This window comes from Quercus robur, chromosome 5 (genome assembly GCF_932294415.1).
Source record: "Quercus robur chromosome 5, dhQueRobu3.1, whole genome shotgun sequence".
Taxonomy (NCBI): Eukaryota; Viridiplantae; Streptophyta; class Magnoliopsida; order Fagales; family Fagaceae; genus Quercus; species Quercus robur.
The window spans coordinates 65,592,540-65,610,447 of NC_065538.1; the positions used below are offsets into that span (position 1 = coordinate 65,592,540).

Sequence of the window (17,908 nt, forward strand, 5' to 3'; positions counted from 1 at the left end):
GTTTTGGGATTTAGGGTTGTGAGCATGACTGCTTGGATTACAAAGTGTGTATTTTAACCACACATTTTGCCACAACTTTTGCCTTCCCAAAACTATTGAAAAGCACAATCAACCCCCCAATTTCAAAAATATGTTTTACTTATCCCTTTGTCATATGTTTTGTTGTTAATTCTAACAAAATTTAGCATCAAAAAAACCAATTTACCTCAGCTACTTATTTTGTAGAGAGGAATAAATTATTTTTTTAATACTAAATTTTGTTAGACATAACACCAAAACAAAGAATAGGAAAAAACATTAAAACAAAGTTGTAACTTTGGGGGTCCAATCGCGCGTTTTAATAGTTGAAGACGTTAAGTTTAATTTGCCCTTTTTAAAAAAAAAAAAAAAAAAAAAAAAAAAAAATCTAAAGGAAACTAGAGGGGGAAGAGTTTCTCTTTGACTTTCTCAAAGCATTGATGGGGTTTACAGGTATCAAAAACCAAATGTTTAATTTATGTTGTGGCAGAAATTTATATGATTTTGCAGTTGAAGATTTTATGAAAGGGTTCGGTTAATGTATGCTTTTAAGGAATTGAAAAAACTGTATTGAGGAATTGAAAAAAATTGTCAAAACAGTAAATCACTTCTTCATTTTCAATATAAAGTTTTCTAAAATAGTTTATTAATATATATTCTAAAGGCACACATTAGTAAAACCTTTTATGAAATTAGATATTGATGGTTTTATTTTATTTTATTTATTTTTAGATTAGCTATGTGCTTTTGTTGCTAAGAAAGTAACAAATTAAGCCTTTTCTATGAATTTCTTTTTTCATTCTTTAAAATTCAAGAATTAAATTTTTTTTTATAACATGATTTTTTTATTCAACTTAAATGTTGATTTTTTATAAAACATAATTTTTGTGTCAACTAAATTTCTTTATTAATATTTATTAGCCATTCGCATCATTTTTAACTGTCTCAAATTCTCAATTGCGTAATCCATCAATCATGTAAGTATTTTTTGTCACTTAAACAAGTGCAAAGACCAACCAAATAAAAAAAAAAAAAATTCTAAAGCACGAGGATAAAAATAAAAATAATTCAGAAATATACCTACCAAAAAGATATTTTTACCGTAGGTAAAAGACGAAAAAGAGTCCCAGTAAAAAAAAATCAAAACAAGAGGGGTTTCCGTTCGTACTAGACGTCCGAAGATTCTAAAAGTGGAAAATCACAAATCCAATCCCACGGATAAAGACAAAGTATCATATTTTATAGTATATTTATACATCTTATAATGAGAATAATATAGTATATAAATAAATATAAATATAATATATATAATTTTTGAGAAATAAAAATATTATATATTAAATTTTTACCTACATTAAAAATTTATGGATATATTGACATGATAATAAAGAGTTTGGTCTAAAAAGCTGACGTAATAAATAAAAATAAAAAATAGTATAGTTTAAAATAGGAGATTAATTTTCTAAGTATATAGTAGTTAAAAAAAAAAAAAAAAAAAAAGTCCATAAGAATAAGATATAATCGCATATATTTAGAAAAGAAAGGAATTCCATCTTCCTCTCTCTCTCTCTCTCTACCTTCCCTGACTCATTCCCCCCTTTCTCCTCCAGAGAATCCGTTTCCTTCCTTCTGGATCTCAATCCATCCCCTCAAGCGCTTTCAGGTACACTTTTTCATTCCTCAAATTTTTTTGTTTTTTTTTTTAATTTTGAATTTAATGTCTGATTAGTTTTGATTTTTGGAGAATTTGGTTCTTAATTGATTTATCTCAAAATGAAAATCAATTAATTTCAGTGCTGCTGCTGCTTTGCCAAGCGATCGTCAGGAAGAAGGGGGCCCAGGGAAGGGGCTCGCTACTTTTGAAAAATAATCAGGTAATTTTTTTTTTTTTTTTTTGTATTTGATTTTTCTGTGCAATAATAATAATAATTGAATTATTGTTTTATTAAGTGTAAATTAAAATCTTAGGACATGTTCATGAGATTTTCTATTTTTTTGACTTTGTTGCAACAAACAACAAATGATTTTGCAAAAAAAAAACGTTGTAAAGTCAAGGGACCCTTATACATAAATGACGGATCTTACGTTTATTTTTTAATAACGGGACCCACTTTTATATGAGAGGAAGAAGTACCATGTCGCGGAAGGAAGAGGGAGTTGGTGAGAAGTAATGAATTACATTGATAATGTAAGGGGTTGGACTAGACAATAGGATATGTTCATAAGGATGGCCTGCATTTTTAACGTTGGACAGATTCTAAGTCTGGTCTATTTGTGCTTGTAGTGGTCTTTAAAGGTAGCAGAATTTTGTTTGTGGGTTTAAGGTATAGTTTCATAAATGTGGATTTATTTTATTTGACATTGCAGATATGCAGAGCCAGCTCGTTTGTAACGGGTGTAGGAGCGTTCTTCTGTATCCTGGAGGAGCGACAAATGTTTGCTGTGCATTATGCAACACAGTGACACCAGTCCCTGGTAATTTCTTTATGTTTTGTTTTTGTTTTTTGTTTTTCCTTTACAATTGCAAATTTCGAGCATTTACTGATATGCGAATACTTTTAAGAATTTCTTTGTAACTGTGTATATGGAAGCTTGATAGTCTGAAAGATTCTTTTTTTAAGTAGTAACTATGTGGGTTCCTTATGTTTAAAGTAGTTTATGCCACTGAATCAGAAAAATAGGTTTGGCTGAGCGAGAGTATTCATGGGTGTGTAAGCAAAATTATGCGATAAATAGATAAGAGAATCTAATTGGTCTTCAATGATGAATTTTGAAACTAATTGAATGCAAGGGCGCATAGAAGTAAAAAGATAATGAAGCCAAAACCTTATAGATTAGCATTTTAAATTTTAATCTGTCAGTTGAAAATCTTTAACTTCCATAGGGAAATTCATCAATAACAATGGTTTACAAGTGATGCAGCCATAGAAGATTAATTTTTTACTACTTAACAAATTCATCTATTCAAGATTTAGTTTAGGGGCATGTGTAATGTCCAATTGAAGTAAAAGTGTGTTTTTAAAGGTCTAGTTATATGTGTTCTAGGATTATGACAGTTTTTAATTTGGGTTTTCTATTTTACAAATTGTGCTCAGATTTGTATTCAAGTGCAAAACTGTAATTTCTGCAACATTTGTGGATTCAGGTTTATTTAATAATTTACTTGAGTCTAAAATTTTCTAGGATATCCTAAGTATTTTAGGTTTATTTTCTTTGAGTCCAAGTTAGTCTTTTATTTTCTAGAACTTTCTTTGAGTTTGGGACTAAGGCTTTTTCAATAGATAATGTGTTATACAATCATCTTTATGCAGCAACATTAGTATTAACTATATATATGCATTCCATGCGAAAAAGTCCTTATTTGCACCCCAAGTTGGTATATAATATATATATATATATATATAACTGATGTTTATGGTTTTATCATTGCATCAAGCCAAGTATCAATTATAAGTAAAAGTAATTTTGTGGTATAATTACATTATGTTTATCATTGAAAAGATGCAAAACTTAGTTGTTGTTGTTGTTGTTCTTATTTTGTTTTTTTTTTTTTTTCTTCTCTCTCTCTCTCTCTGTTATGCCCAAAAAAAAAAGCTTTGATTATTTCATACATGCCTTGATGAAAAAACAAACTACATGAGAGCTTTGATTTGGGCATTGAGAAAAAACACTTGCTATAGACAGCAACAACCATTTGATTGCCACACAAGCACTTGTGATCAAGCACCATTGTGTTTTGCACCTAATATCCAGGATTTTTGGTTCAGCAAAATCAGTTTGGTGACCATGCAACACTAAGTAAAGATCTAGATAACAAAAATTTGTAAACAATTTAAAACAAACAAAAACATCTACTCCCTTAGCCTGACTGTTTTAACACAATTCAAAACCCTCAAACTAAATACATTTTTGTACTTGACCATGCATTTACTCTAAAAAGAAATCATACTTCAATACCCATTACTCTTCCCAAATTCTTCTTTGTCATTTTGAAAAAAAGGCAGTACCCAATGCACAATGTTCCCACTTTTGTGGGTTTTATGAGAAATGATTGGTAGGCAACCTTATCTCCCCCACTCTCCACTATTTTTGAAAGGTTGATTCCTGGACTCGAACTCGCAACATGCTGTTTTGGATGGAAGATACTTGCCATCACACACCAAGGCCTGACCTTTATCCTATCCAAAATTATATTCCTTGTTACTTCCTTAATTAGCATGTCATTTTTACTACTTTACTATTGTAAGTTTAGGTCTTTTTATACCTATTTATATTCCATCAATTTGAATCAAATCACTCTTTCTCACTTGTTTATAATCGCTCTCTATTGCACATGGCCAAATCATCTTAAGTGATTTTCCGTCATCTTTTCGTTAATGGAAGCCACTTTAATTGTTAATCAAATTTCTTCATTTTGTATCATATCTTACCTTGTATTTCACCCATCCATTTTAACATACTAATTTCAACTACATTTAGTATTACATGAACATGTTATTTCTTAATAGTCCAAAATTTAGTATTATATAGCATGGCTAGTTTTATTGCAGTCTTGTAGAACTTTCCTTTTAATCTAATAGGTATTCTAGCAATCACACAATATTTCTGATGTGATTCTCCACTTCATCCATCATTCTTTTGTCTTATGATTCACATTCTCTTCAATCTCAACATCTTATGAATTATTAATCCAAGATATCGAAAGTACGCACTCTTTGGTATCTCTTGACCATTAAGCTTTACAACTCTTTCATCTTATTTATCCTGTTACTAAACGTACTTCATGTACTCTGTTTTAGACATACTTAACCTAAACCCTTTAAATTCTAAAGCATCCCTCCAGATTTCGAACTTGGCATCGACTCCACATCTAGCTTCCCATGCCTCACTCCTTACTAATCTTCCCAGAGCCATTCATCTTGTAGGGTTGTCATAAATTTGATTTTGTCTTTAATCGGTGATTATCTAAAACTGCTCTTGCTACTGTCATCACTCCTCCTTGGTATGTAGCACATGTATTATTAATTGCTCAGAGTTCTAAGCTAGTAAATCTCTAAGAACCTATTATTCCCACTGTTCTCTTATGGTTTGTTTGGATTGAGGGGGAGGGAGGGGAGTAGAGTGGAGTTGGCCAAAAATTAGCCTATTTCCGGCCAACTCTACTCTGCTCTCCTCCACTCCCCTTCCCTCCCCCCTCAATCCAAACGGGCCCTCAAAGTCAACTTTCAGTACAGAAATTTAATTCCATTAGAACCAGGGAGGAGATTTTAGTCAGATGTTGACTTATAACTTTGAGGCATGGTTGTCAAAGTACTTTTGCAAGTAATGATATGGCATCGGTGACTGCCTATTGATGGCTTAACGAGTGCCGTCGTCCATATTATAATTCACCAGTCAGGTGTTGCATATGTAGCAAAATCTTTGTTAATCTTGGCCTGCAGCAAGGAAACGTTGCTCTCTTTGTATATATATTGTTAGGAACTTGGGTTTGCTGATGGTTGACATGAGCTTCTGTCATGAATTGTATGTATTTTAGAACATGTACATAAAAATAAATGCAGACTGATATGGTGGTTGGCAGAATGGATAGTATGGAGGGAATTAGTGATTATGAGTGGAAATATGCAGAACATTTGCATTGACATATGCAGGAGAAGATGCTACAACATGCAATGTGGGACCAAACACTTTTTGGACTTGTATTTAACATGTTCATGATATAAGCATATTTAGAGGGGTTCAATTACTAAGTTTGTACGTTGCCTCTGCAGGGACGGAAATGGCTCAGCTTGTATGTGCAGGATGCAGGACATTGCTAATGTATACACGCGCGGCGACAAGTGTTAGATGCTCTTGCTGCAGCACAGTGAACCTAGCACCAGGTACAATATATGCTTCATGTGCATAAGGTGTGAATCTGTAAGTCAACGTGTCATGAAATTGCAAATCTCATTCTGTTCTGCCTGGGCAGTTGATGGTTCAATCTTGTGCTTCAGTGTTGCAATAGGACTCATCTTCTTGTCCTACTCTTTCGCAAAGTAAACAACTTAGGGGTTGGGATGCCCTTTGTAATGACTATGGGGAATTTTAACTCTACAAATCTACATCAGAAACAAGTTGAACAATGTATTTTTAACATCATTTCGTGCATGAAATTGCTGCGTCTGTGTCTTTGTGTGCGACTGTATAATCAACTTCCAGGAACTACATCATTCTAGTATACTTAACGTTTAGGGCCTATATGATATTGCATTAGACAGGCTTAAATCTGTTTAGCAAAAATTGCCACCCTTTTGGTAAGTTTGTTAAATAGCATTCTCTCCCAGTCTAAAGCTGGAATTCCAAGCTTTAGCTTTAAATTTCTTTGGGTAAAACTTAGATGCAGTTCATTAGGTTCCTCAATTGAATTCAAACACTTGGTTGTTTTGAATTTAATTTTCCTTGGAAAAGATGACACTATTTGTCTTATTGGTCAATGTAACCAAGTGTTTGAATTCAATTGGGGAACCTAATGCACTACACTAAGATATTGTATCTAAGTTTTATTCAAACTCTTTAGTGCATTGTTTCATATTAGAAGTAAAAAAAATGGATAGAAATGCCCGTGCTTATTTTTCAAAAAGACAGCTGATGCATAGGGAGTGAACACGGTTTGGTGAGGCTGATTTTAGGAAAAGATTTGGGCTGCACTGTAAGGGTCAGTTGTTTTAAATCCCAACTGCCGCACACCACAGGGTTGAAATTCCAACCCCATCAGTGGCCAATTTTGTTGGTGCAGTAGTTGGCTTCTGGCCGGCAAGGAAAAGAAGAAAAGTAAACCCACAACCATGAGAAAGAGAGTAGATCTGAGAGAGACTAATAGAGTTCAAAAGATCAAAATCCACGAAAATCAGATAGACTAAATCGCAACACAACCCACAAATCTCAAAAACGCTCTGCACTAAAATCTCAGATCTCAAATTCAGAAAATGAAGAAGTTTTCTTTTAGTGCAGATGTAAAGCCCTTTAGAGTAGATCTCTTTGATTTGGAGTTTGGAAACTTTTTTTTTCTTTGAGTTGGAGTGAGGGATGGCAATTGGAGCTTGAGGAAGGCAGAGGTGGTGACTGGAGAGGAAAGGGGCGATGGAGGGGACCGATTAAAAGAAAAATATATTCTTGCTTGCTTATCAAAAAAGAAGTTGCTTTCTGAGAACATTGGTAGTGGATTGGCCATTCTTTTTACTTTTATAAGAACAAGAAAACTGTAAGGCTGGTAACTAGCAGTTTGTCTAGTGATTAGTTGTAGTCTTTATTTTTTGTTTATAAGCACCCATGGTGCCATTTTTTTTTGGGAATGGTAAAATCTTTTAGACTTTTGCTCTTGCTTCTTATGACCAAACACTGAAATCTGCCACCAAACAGTAAACTGCCTTTGACACTTTTCCATATGCTTGGTACTTATAAAATGATTGTTCCATATGCTTCACAGCCAGCTTGTGAAATTTTCTGGCTTAGTCAGTTTCTTATTAGGTTTTATCATACATTCCTTGACATTTGACAGTATGCATGAATGGTCATAATCTACTACTACATTTCCTTGTAATTTTTGCTATGAGATTGTTTACTGACTTTTGCTGTTTTGGATTTTGTGACTATGAAAAAGTACCTACTCAGTATGCCCATGTCAATTGTGGGAGCTGTCGGACAACACTCATGTATCCATATGGAGCTCCATCTGTCAAATGTGCAGTCTGTCATTATGTTACTAATGTTGGTGTAAGTAGGATTGATCTTATCTTTGTTAAAGAAACAGTTGCTTATATTTGAATTTAATTCTTACTTCAGATCCCAGAGTTTTGTTTTTTTTTTTTTAATTCTTGGTCAATAATTTTAAGGGTTAATTGCACAAATCCACCCTAAACTATGGGGGTATGTGCACTTTGCACCCCAAACTATTAGAACTTGCAATCATCACCCCAGTGGTAACAAAACTTGCAAATTGCACCCTACAGTCAGATTGGCTGTTAAAACTAACGGTCATGTGCAAGTCAAGTGACCCTAAAAAAAATAAATTCCCAATTTTACCCTTACATGATGAAATTACAAACTATCCATACTAATTTCCCAAACAAATCAGCCTCCTCATCCCCCAATTTCACCCACCCCATCACGAAATTAGGAGGAACCACCTCCTGTACTTGTTTGCTTGATTGTAGCACATGGTAGGGTGAGTACTTTCTGGGTCATCTCTTAATTTTATCAATGCTCCAGAAACCATTCTTCTTATTAACTTTGGTAGGCTGACATTTTGATCCTCTGAATTCATCTTTTCATCTCCTATTAATCCAAATTCTAAGCCATCTTTTAATAGCTTGTAAGTTTTGGGTTATGTTCAAAGTGACTGAGATGCAAGGTGTAAAATATACCCTTCCTATTCTCAGAGTTTTGTTATCCCCTGAACTTTTCTATTACAAGCTCAGGAAGTTTAGTCGACTTTGATGTAGTAGAAGAATTTCTAGACTCCCTTCTGGATGGTGCATTATTGCTGCAGAAGATAGTTTTTTGCTAGCTAATAGGTCTTCATCTTCCTCAATAGTATATCTGATTTGAATTGGTCCACAGCCAGAAAAAACACCTTCGGAAACTCTACCATACAACCTTTTCACACTGATTGAAGTGCAAATTAAACCCTTCCTCTTGGCCAAGTGTAGCACAACTAGTGCTTCCCTTTGTGAATCACATTGCTGTGAAATTAGAGGAAGAGGTGGCTCATGTGTTTGGAAAATTAGTATGGATAATTTTTAATTTCACCGTGTAAGGGAAAACTGAGGAATTTACATTTTTTAAGGTCACTTGCATGTGACTGTTAGTTTTAACAACCAATCTGCCTGTAGGGTGCAGTTTGCAAGTTTTGTTAAAATTTGGTGGTGATTACAAGTTATAATAGTTCGGGGTGCAAAGTGCAAAGACCCCATAATTTAGGGTGGATTAGTGCAGTCAACCCAAGTTTCAATATACATTTCAGTTTGGTTCTATTCAGGCTTTGAACTTGCTACTTTGTAGTGAGCTCCCTATCTCACTTTTTGATTTGAGAAAACCCATAAAATCTGGTGTGCTTAATGAGTTCAGCTTGTAAAGTTTCTGATTACAAGTATACACACATGTATGCAAATGCATAGAAGCTGTGATTTGTTATTTTGAATCCACACAAATACTAAAATTTTCATTTTACTGATTATGTGATTGTCTTTGAAATCTCTGCTCTGCTGGGATGATACATCATGTTCTTCTATTTTTAAATATTACCTCCTTGGTCCCTTTCCCAAAAAAAAAAAAAAAAAAAAAAACCCTGGTTTTTGCTTGTCCTTTATCAGTTAATGGTGAGTGCTGTCTCGGTCTCATGCTTTGTTATATATCTTGTAGATGGCCAATGCAAGGCTTCCAATTCCTATGCACAGACCTAATGGGACAGCCTACTCTGGAACAACACCCTCTACTTCAACGGTAAGCTCTTTCTTCTTTTTCTCTTTTAACTGGTCTAACCATCAATAATTTAAGTTTGCTGGTTTTTTGTCTTTTTTAATGAGAAAGTGTAGATGGTTATGAAATATATGTTGCTTACTAAATCTTCTTTTTTTCTTGTATTTCCTGCAGTCAATGCCTTACTCTCAAAGCCAAACAGTTGTTGTTGAGAATCCTAGGTCTTTTGATGAAAGTGGCAAATTGGTAAGTATTGTACCCAATTTCTATCTCTCTTCCCTCCCCCCTGGGGGGCATATTCTCTGTCCTTCCAATCTTGTGAGCAGGAAAAGGTGTACTGATAAGATTTTGAATGTGGCAGGTGAGCAATGTGGTTGTTGGGGTCACAACAGACAAAAAGTAATACAATGACATATCAGGAACTATTGCTGCTAGTTTTATATTGTAAGAAACAATCCACGTCCATCTCTTGGGAGACGGACGTGGAAATTGTTTGTGTATATTTTGTTGAGATTGGCATCAGTACAATAATTTAAGAAACCATTTCCAATATAATGCTTGAGAGAAATTTTATGTGTGATGTATATTAAGGGGATAAGAAAAGTGGAGGTTGTTGTACTAGTCATTTATGATTGTCAATGTCATATTGAACCCATTCTTTGCAACATGTTTAGTAGTGAATATGCTGATACAGTATGTCTTCTTCAAATGCAAAACAATGTATAAACAGGATATTTTTTAGCCGTCCAAATTTTGGGATTAAGGCTTTGTTGTTGTTTGATAAAGTTGTGTTTCTATTATATTGTCACATTATCTGTACTGGGGTGACTTCAGAGCTTTGTTCTATGTTGTTTGGTGTCTGGTGGTGTATATGCAAATGGTTTTGGTTTAACATGCCTATGTTCCTCAAAATTGGTCAGTTGTAATTAAGGGAAGCGACATTGGCTATTAAAGGACTTGTGTCTGAAGACACTGTCAATATTTTTGTGCTGAAACCCGATAACAATCTTCTGTCAAAAATGCGCTGTTTAAGGGGTGTCATAGAAACAAAAGTAATGGCAGTGAGGCCCCTTTAAGTAGGTTCAATCCTAAGGTACTTGTGTTGTTTAGGAGCGAATGAGATGTTTTGTCAGTGTTGAATGGACCCTCGGAACAGAGCTGAAATTACTCAGTAGTAACGGCTATACACGGTTATTGCTGTTTTTCATTTTGGTTTTATATAGTGTTTTACAAGAAAAACTACTGTAGTGGTTGTTCAAGGCTTGAATAGTGACCACTGGCATCTATTTGGTAGTGTTGGGCTCGCTCTCTGAAGAACAGGTTCACCAAATTTGAGTCGAAGAATGCTGCAAAACTTGTCCGAGGATGGCAACTGCTTAACCATTTTACATATCTAATCTTACTGTTTCGTGCATCAGTAGACAAAGCATAAAAAAGTCGTGGGATAGTGTGAAAAACTTTTAAACATGCTTTGGTTTTCTCCACAAAAAAAAAAAAAACGTGCGTTTGGGATTCATGTAACAAAATTCGTTAAGACATTGAAAAGATATTGATGGAGATGGAGTGGATTATCCTGGTAGGCAAGAGATTGTACCCAATGGGACACAATCATTGGCAGTGTACAAACTTTTCTGTAGCCTTTTAACCAGTTTCCAAACAACTAAATATCTAACCACATGTGTGGGACTTCATTTTCCAAACCACCAACACCAACACTGGTCACTGGTCAGTGGATGGTTACACCACCCAAGGAATTTACTAATACACTTCACTTTAATAATATTGTTGATCCATTTATCTCTTCCATAGTCTATATTAAGACACCTCTCCCTGGTTACAAACTCAGTTATCTCTCTCTCTCACACACAAACACAAACAAACACAAAGATACAAAGCATAATGGCACTAGAAACTGAACGTAAAACAGAGGCTATCTTCATCTCTAGTCCTGCACAGAAACAAAAGGATAGGATCCTTTTGTTGCTGAGATTGGTTGCATTTTTTGCCACAGCATCAGCAACTATTGTGATGGCACTTAACAAACAGACCAATACCTTGGTGGTCGCCACCATCGGCAACAACCCAATAAAAGCTTCTCTTACTGCCAAGTTTCAACACACCCCAGCATTTGTGTTAGTCCTTTATTCACTTTTGATTCTCTCTCTGTTGCACATTTATAATGATTGTGTATGTGTTTCTCAAAAAAATAAAAATAAAACAGTGATTGTGTATATACGTGTGTTTTTCTATTAGTAAGCTACGCACACATCTAATAATGTGTCAGCTGAGTTAGCATTGAAGCTAATATAATATATATATATATATATATATATGAGAATGCTAATGTGCTTATATGCATCTGTACATATATATTAAATATTTGTTGCTGATACAGGTTCTTTGTGGTAGCCAACAGTATGGCCAGTTTCCATAATTTGTTGATATTAGTGGTGGAAATTGTTGGGCACAAGATTGACTACAAGGGTTTGCGCCTTGCCATCATCGCCATTTTGGACATGGTATTATTATTATTTTATGAGGACTTTTTTTTTTTTTTTTTTTTTTGAGAAGAATATGAGAAGGACTTTTTTTTTTGGGAAGTAATATGAGAAGGACTTGGTATTACTAACTGTAACCAAAAAATTAAAAATTAAAAATTAAAAATTATAAGAATTTTTTAGCATCACATTATTTGTCACAACTTTTGTTATAATTTGTTAAAGTGGTTGACTATGAGTAGTAGACAATCACTTTTACATGAAACTGTCACTTTATTTCTCCCGTCACAGTTGACCACATCAAAATTGTAACTCAAAAGTGATGCGAAGCTCAATAAATTTCATAAATTACTTGCTACTAGCTATTTAAAGAAATAGATAATAATTATGACAAAAAGGCAAAATAAACTATGCTAATATTCTTTTATATACTACCGTGCACCCTTGATGCAGTAGTCACTCTACAAATATAAATGTTTGTGAGATGTGAGGGTAAGGGTCGGGATTCAAGTTTTCAGGAAGGAGCTTCACACACATATACACTTAGATTAGATTAGGTTAGAGAGAAATTCTATCTTATATAAAAATAATAATAAAAATAAAAAGGTATTCTTATATATATAATAAAATTTAAAAAACCATGCTAGTATTAGTGTGCTACTGATTGCCTTTCGAATTCCATGTTAGCAATTATTTTATTTTATTTTTTGAAAACCCCACTTTTGCAATCTAAAATCTAAATGATCTTTTTTGACATTTAGTGTCCAATTTTATTTTCTTTCTCTTGTTTTAGTTAAAGAGCAAGGTTTTTGTGTGGTGCTCATTTGAATGGAAATTGATATATGACCATTTGAAGACACATGTCGTGTTCAGTGCTTAAAAATATTAGATGCAAGCTAAACATTTTATGTCACGTGTCTAGTCATTTTGCTTTTCTTAGCTGAGTTTTTTTTTTTTAAGGATTTGCTTAAGTTGTGTCACTTGTGTGTGTAAGAAAGGATTTTTATTTTTGTCTTGGAAAGGGACTACCGGTCACATGTACGAATTATGTGGCCAAGTATGAATTTCTTGCACCAAAAAAAAAAAAAAAAAAAAAAAAACTTTCATACAACATATATATACATGGTCCCCTTAATCTACTTATAGTTCCTAAAGCAATTAGCGATGTCCAATGAAGCATTATCTCTACCTTCAAAATCTTTCATTCTCTTAATTTTTTTACATGTTTGTCGCCAAGGCAATTTTGTAACTCATAATCTTGCTAGACATACTATTAATGTCGCAAGTCTTTCAGTGTGAATGGATAATATTCCTCCACACCTTCATGCTGTATATCAAGTCAATTTAACCTTTTTTTTAATAGAAATCATAGCTTTCTATTAAAAAAAAAAAAAGTTGAAAACAATATTAATTATTTTTATTGGTTGTTTTGAGAGCAGTTGATTGTGGTTCTGGCAGCAGCTGGGGATGGAGCAGCAGTGTTCATGGCAGAGCTAGGGAAGAATGGTAATTCACATGCAAGGTGGAACAAAATCTGTGACAAGTTCCAAACCTTTTGTGACCATGGCAGTGGAGCTCTCATTGCTTCCTTCGTTGGCCTCATTCTTCTCTTGATCATCAATATCATCTCTATTGCCAAATTGTTCAACCCAAAATCCTACAATACCATTTAATTTATGTAAATGTAGTTGTGGTGGATCCAATTCCATTCTCAGTCTCACTTGTGTATTTGCTAGCCTTTTGAGCTTTGTTCCACACTACTTGTGTTTGCTCAATTCTTAAGTGTAATTGTCTCTGTGATTAATGCCTATGTAACCATGGTTGTTAATTCTCTCCAAATTCAAAAACCTACATTTGTATGATATGTGAATATGGGGATGGTTGGTTTCCTATCCACGCGCATATGCGGTTATATGAGATATTTCTAAAAAACAACTACTTGATTTCTCAATGGAAATCATGGTCTCCAACTTATTTAGCCATTTTCGCACATTCTTTAATTGGATAAAATTGGTGGGTTCCACGAGGGACTACACACACCTTTTTTTTTTTTTTTTTTTTTTTTTTTTTGAGAAAGGAGACTACACACATCTTGTTGAATAGTTAGGTACCCGAATAATTATAAACACCTTTGTTAGTAACAAAATAAAATATAAAATAAAATTGACTATGAATTTGGCAAAGTTTATATGTGATGTTGACCTATGCTTTTACTGTGAGAGAGAAAAGTTAAGAAGCTAACAAGATTTGTAAGATAATAAATTTTTAATAATTATTAATTAAATTGACATTATTCTTAAATTATTTTGAAATGTAGTCTAAAAGTGATAAAATCCTATTTCTAAAATACAATTAAAAAAATGTTAAATTTCTAAATATCTTCAAAAGAATTTCAATTTAAATAATTAATATTAAAAAATTATTATTTTACAAATTTCGCCTAAGAAACACATGAGAAAAAGGAGAGTATTGAAAGCGTTAAAAATTAAAAAAGGAAAGCGTGGAAAAGATTTTAAAATGAAATAATTTGAGAAAGAAGCAGGCTGTGCTTCAAAATTGGAAAGACTAATAAGAGAGAATTAAGGAGGAGAGAAGAGAAAATAGAACTTAATGCCTCATACTAGCATGAGTAATTCTTGGGATTTCAGTCTTACATCAAAAATTTTAGTAATATTACAGACATAAACTATTTTACAACATTTTTACAAACTGCTGATGTAGTAAATTCTTACTAGTTCTAATATGGGTCCATCACTAACATCACATTTTTACTTTCAATAACTATTTGGAAAATAGTAAAGCCACATCAGCAGTTTGTAAAAATGTTGTAAAATAGTTTGTGTAAATATTTTGAAGACTTCAACAAATAGATATCACAATTCACAACCTACCAAATTGGTGTCAAAGAGTCTTATAAATGACATTTTCTAGTTTTCTCATGGAGAAAAATGTGGATTCAAAACTCCCTCCTCTATTGTATTAAGGGGGAAAAATTCATATTAGTGAATTGAATTGGAATAATTATGAACATCGGTCAATTAAATCTATTGGTACTACCATGCACCCTTGACGCGATAGTTACTCTACAACTATAAGTCCTTGTGGGGTGTGAGGAGCAAGAGATAGGGTTCAAATCTCCAGGAGGGAGTTCTACACACACATACATTTAGATTAGGTTAAAGTAAAATTTATATCTTGTATTTAAAAAAAAAAAAAAAAAAAATCCACCAGTTGAATCATATTGAATTTTCCTACTAAAAATTTATAATTTTCTATTTTGGTAATTCAAACTTGAAACCACAGTTGTCAACTGATTAATTGTATTACAAATCAATTTATCATTTTCCTATATTAAGATACATAACACTGATGATGGTTAGTAAAATATATAGAAAAAATTATAAATATACCCATATGAACAAAAAAATTATTTGTCACTAATTTAGAAAAATAAAATCAATGACTTATTTTTCATCACCCATGTAATAGTTTTTGAGAAATATAATAAAATAAGCATGTAGGTGGTTCCATTGAAAAATGGAACTGCAAAAATAACTCTGGCTCAAAGTTAAAAATTTTATTCTATTGACCATTTGTTTTTCCTATAATGGAATATTTTGGTGTCAATCTATTTTGAACATTCAATTCTATTCCATTCATTACAATGTTTTATCATATTAATTAATTAATTATTATTATTATTTTTTTTTTTGAGAATCTACTAAATTTTCAATTCAACTATAAATCTTAGTGATACTTTTTGGTATTTTCAATATATCGCTTTTAGTGGAACACACTTATTATCACACCAAGGCACTTACTGTTTACAAAGTATGAATCAGAATTGCAGTAGCTTAAAATTTAAAGTTGTTATGCATTCCTTAAAAAGTAAACAATTTATTTTTATTTTTATTTAGCCTTTCATCCAACAAAAATTTACATTTACATCAAAATATTAATATTAACTTATTGCCTTAATGGATAATTTTTTTTTTTAATTATCAAAGCCGATAAAATACTTGCTTTTTAAAAAAAAAAAAATTGATAACAGATAAAATACATGCTATAAAAAAGGGATAAATGCATATATATATATATATTAAAGATTAAATCAAAAGTATAGAAGAGATAATATTGGGAAAACGAAGGAAGGGGAAGATGGTTTGATATACGTGGACAAGATGATGCAAGCAAAGTACTGATAGCGAAATATAAATATATATAAATAGAAATAGAATCTAATCTTAATCTAATTCATTCGGTACTAGGTCTAGGAGAAGTACTACAGTACAACACAATACAATCTAGTATGTACGATACTGCTTCTCCTAGTACCGACCGAACGTGTAAAAAGTAAAAGTAAAAAAAAAAGTGAGACTGAGTTGTTACTTTAATTCACGTGCGTCTGTTTAAAGTCTCTCACTCCAACTCAAACGCCAAATGAGAGTTTTTTTTTTTTTTTTTTTTTAATATAAAAATTATACTCTAACTTAACCTAAGTGTAAGTGTGTGAAACTCGCTCATAGAAACTTGAATCCCGATCCTTACCCTCTACACCTCACAAGTACTTAAATTCGAGAAGTGACCATCGCACCAAGAGTATGTAGTAGTTCAAATGATGTTACTTTCACCAAAAAAGTCCAAAGTGTGTATGTATATTTTGTTCAACTTGTTTGATATCAACTAAATTAGTGATTTTAGTGTTTTAAAGTAGTAGATTAATGTAAAAATAATGTAATTAATTATCAATTAACACCCCCAAACACAAATTGTAACAGGTGTCTAATAAAAAAAATGTGACATCTAACAAGAGTGTGAGTAAGTGTGTTGTATAGGAGTGGTACATAAAACCCAAGTAAGCATTTGGGCCTTAGATTAGAACGGGTCAAAAACATATCATTCTGAGATAAGAAGCCCAACCACAAAAATACATACCTCGAAACACGGACCAAAAATTAAACAAGAAGTCATCAAAAACACCCTCAAGATCCTGAACCTCGGAATCCGACCAAACAAGACCCATCATCCTTGGTCCGAGCTTGAGTAAATCAAAAGAACATAGACTGCCCACGCCAATCTATGTTTTGAGCAACCAAATCATCCTATCGAGGTATTCGCAAAATATCTGAGGATGCCCTCTAGATCTTCTTGATAAATCTACAATAGTCCATCTAACATAGTTGCATTTAATGCAATAGATAACATATTAGAATAAAACAAAATGCTCCGAAAGTTTTTGTTCATCATAACCTCAAGAAAAGAAGAGCCTGATGGGACAAAAAACTGCCCAATTACACCAGGACAACACCTACTATGGCACATGCTGGAGAAGAAAATGAAGAGAACTAAGCAAAGGATAAGAATAAAGAAGAAGGAAGAGGAAGAGTATAAAAGAAAAGAAGGCAGACAAACGAAGACGGTTTTGGAAGGATTAGAGAAAGAGATAGAAGCCAAAAAAGAGAAGAGTGAAACACATAGTGAGAAATGTAACAGACAAATTATACAAATAAAGTCTTGGACACAATTTTATATAGTAGAGAGTTATCTAGTTCTTATTCAAATTTCTCGTTGTGGATTGTATTGCACCCTTAATAGAAATCAATTGTGATTACAAGCAAGTAATAAGCTCGGGCTAATTTCTTGCTTCCACATATGTGTTTGGGGAATCATTATAAGCTAGATTTTTGTTTATTTTATGTTTGTTTGCAGGTTCCACATTACTTTTTGTCTCAATTTTATTTCAAATAATTTAACTTTTAGTTTTTTATTTTATTTTTAAAAAAAAAAAGCTATTTTTATACTTTTTGTCTCATATTATGAAGATAAACTACAAAAAATAAACAATGCTCAAACGGACAAGCATTCACATTAGTTCATGCAAAAATTTGTATTTATTTTAGTAGAAGAGATTACTTTTTTCTATTTTACACAAC

At 32.8% G+C, this 17,908-nt stretch overlaps 2 protein-coding genes across 2 annotated transcripts; both read left to right on the forward strand.

The window, feature by feature from the left end:
- The first annotated feature begins 1,520 nt into the window (after positions 1-1,520).
- Positions 1,521-10,296, forward strand: LOC126726714 (protein LSD1). The gene is made up of 8 exons (XM_050432056.1): positions 1,521-1,681; positions 1,813-1,892; positions 2,386-2,493; positions 5,790-5,900; positions 7,661-7,773; positions 9,421-9,501; positions 9,652-9,723; positions 9,839-10,296. The coding sequence occupies exons 3-8, from the start codon at positions 2,388-2,390 to the stop codon at positions 9,878-9,880; spliced, it is 525 nt and encodes a 174-aa protein (XP_050288013.1). The 5' UTR covers positions 1,521-1,681; positions 1,813-1,892; positions 2,386-2,387; the 3' UTR covers positions 9,881-10,296.
- A 1,014-nt stretch (positions 10,297-11,310) lies between these two features.
- On the forward strand, positions 11,311-13,837 carry LOC126726713 (CASP-like protein 1B2). The gene is made up of 3 exons (XM_050432055.1): positions 11,311-11,609; positions 11,873-11,996; positions 13,415-13,837. Exons 1-3 carry the CDS (start codon positions 11,377-11,379, stop codon positions 13,646-13,648), a joined length of 591 nt encoding a protein of 196 aa, XP_050288012.1. The 5' UTR covers positions 11,311-11,376; the 3' UTR covers positions 13,649-13,837.
- The last annotated feature ends 4,071 nt before the right edge of the window (positions 13,838-17,908 follow it).

Coding starts and splice junctions, on each gene's coding strand:
- LOC126726714 (XM_050432056.1), top strand. CDS start 2,388: ATGCAGAGCCAGCTCGTTTGTAACGGGTGTAGGAGCGTTCTTCTGTAT. Junction 2,494..5,789: donor CACAGTGACACCAGTCCCTG/GTAATTTCTTTA, acceptor TTGCCTCTGCAG/GGACGGAAATGGCTCAGCTT. Junction 5,901..7,660: donor CACAGTGAACCTAGCACCAG/GTACAATATATG, acceptor ACTATGAAAAAG/TACCTACTCAGTATGCCCAT.
- LOC126726713 (XM_050432055.1), top strand. CDS start 11,377: ATGGCACTAGAAACTGAACGTAAAACAGAGGCTATCTTCATCTCTAGT. Junction 11,610..11,872: donor CAACACACCCCAGCATTTGT/GTTAGTCCTTTA, acceptor TTGCTGATACAG/GTTCTTTGTGGTAGCCAACA. Junction 11,997..13,414: donor TCATCGCCATTTTGGACATG/GTATTATTATTA, acceptor TTTTGAGAGCAG/TTGATTGTGGTTCTGGCAGC.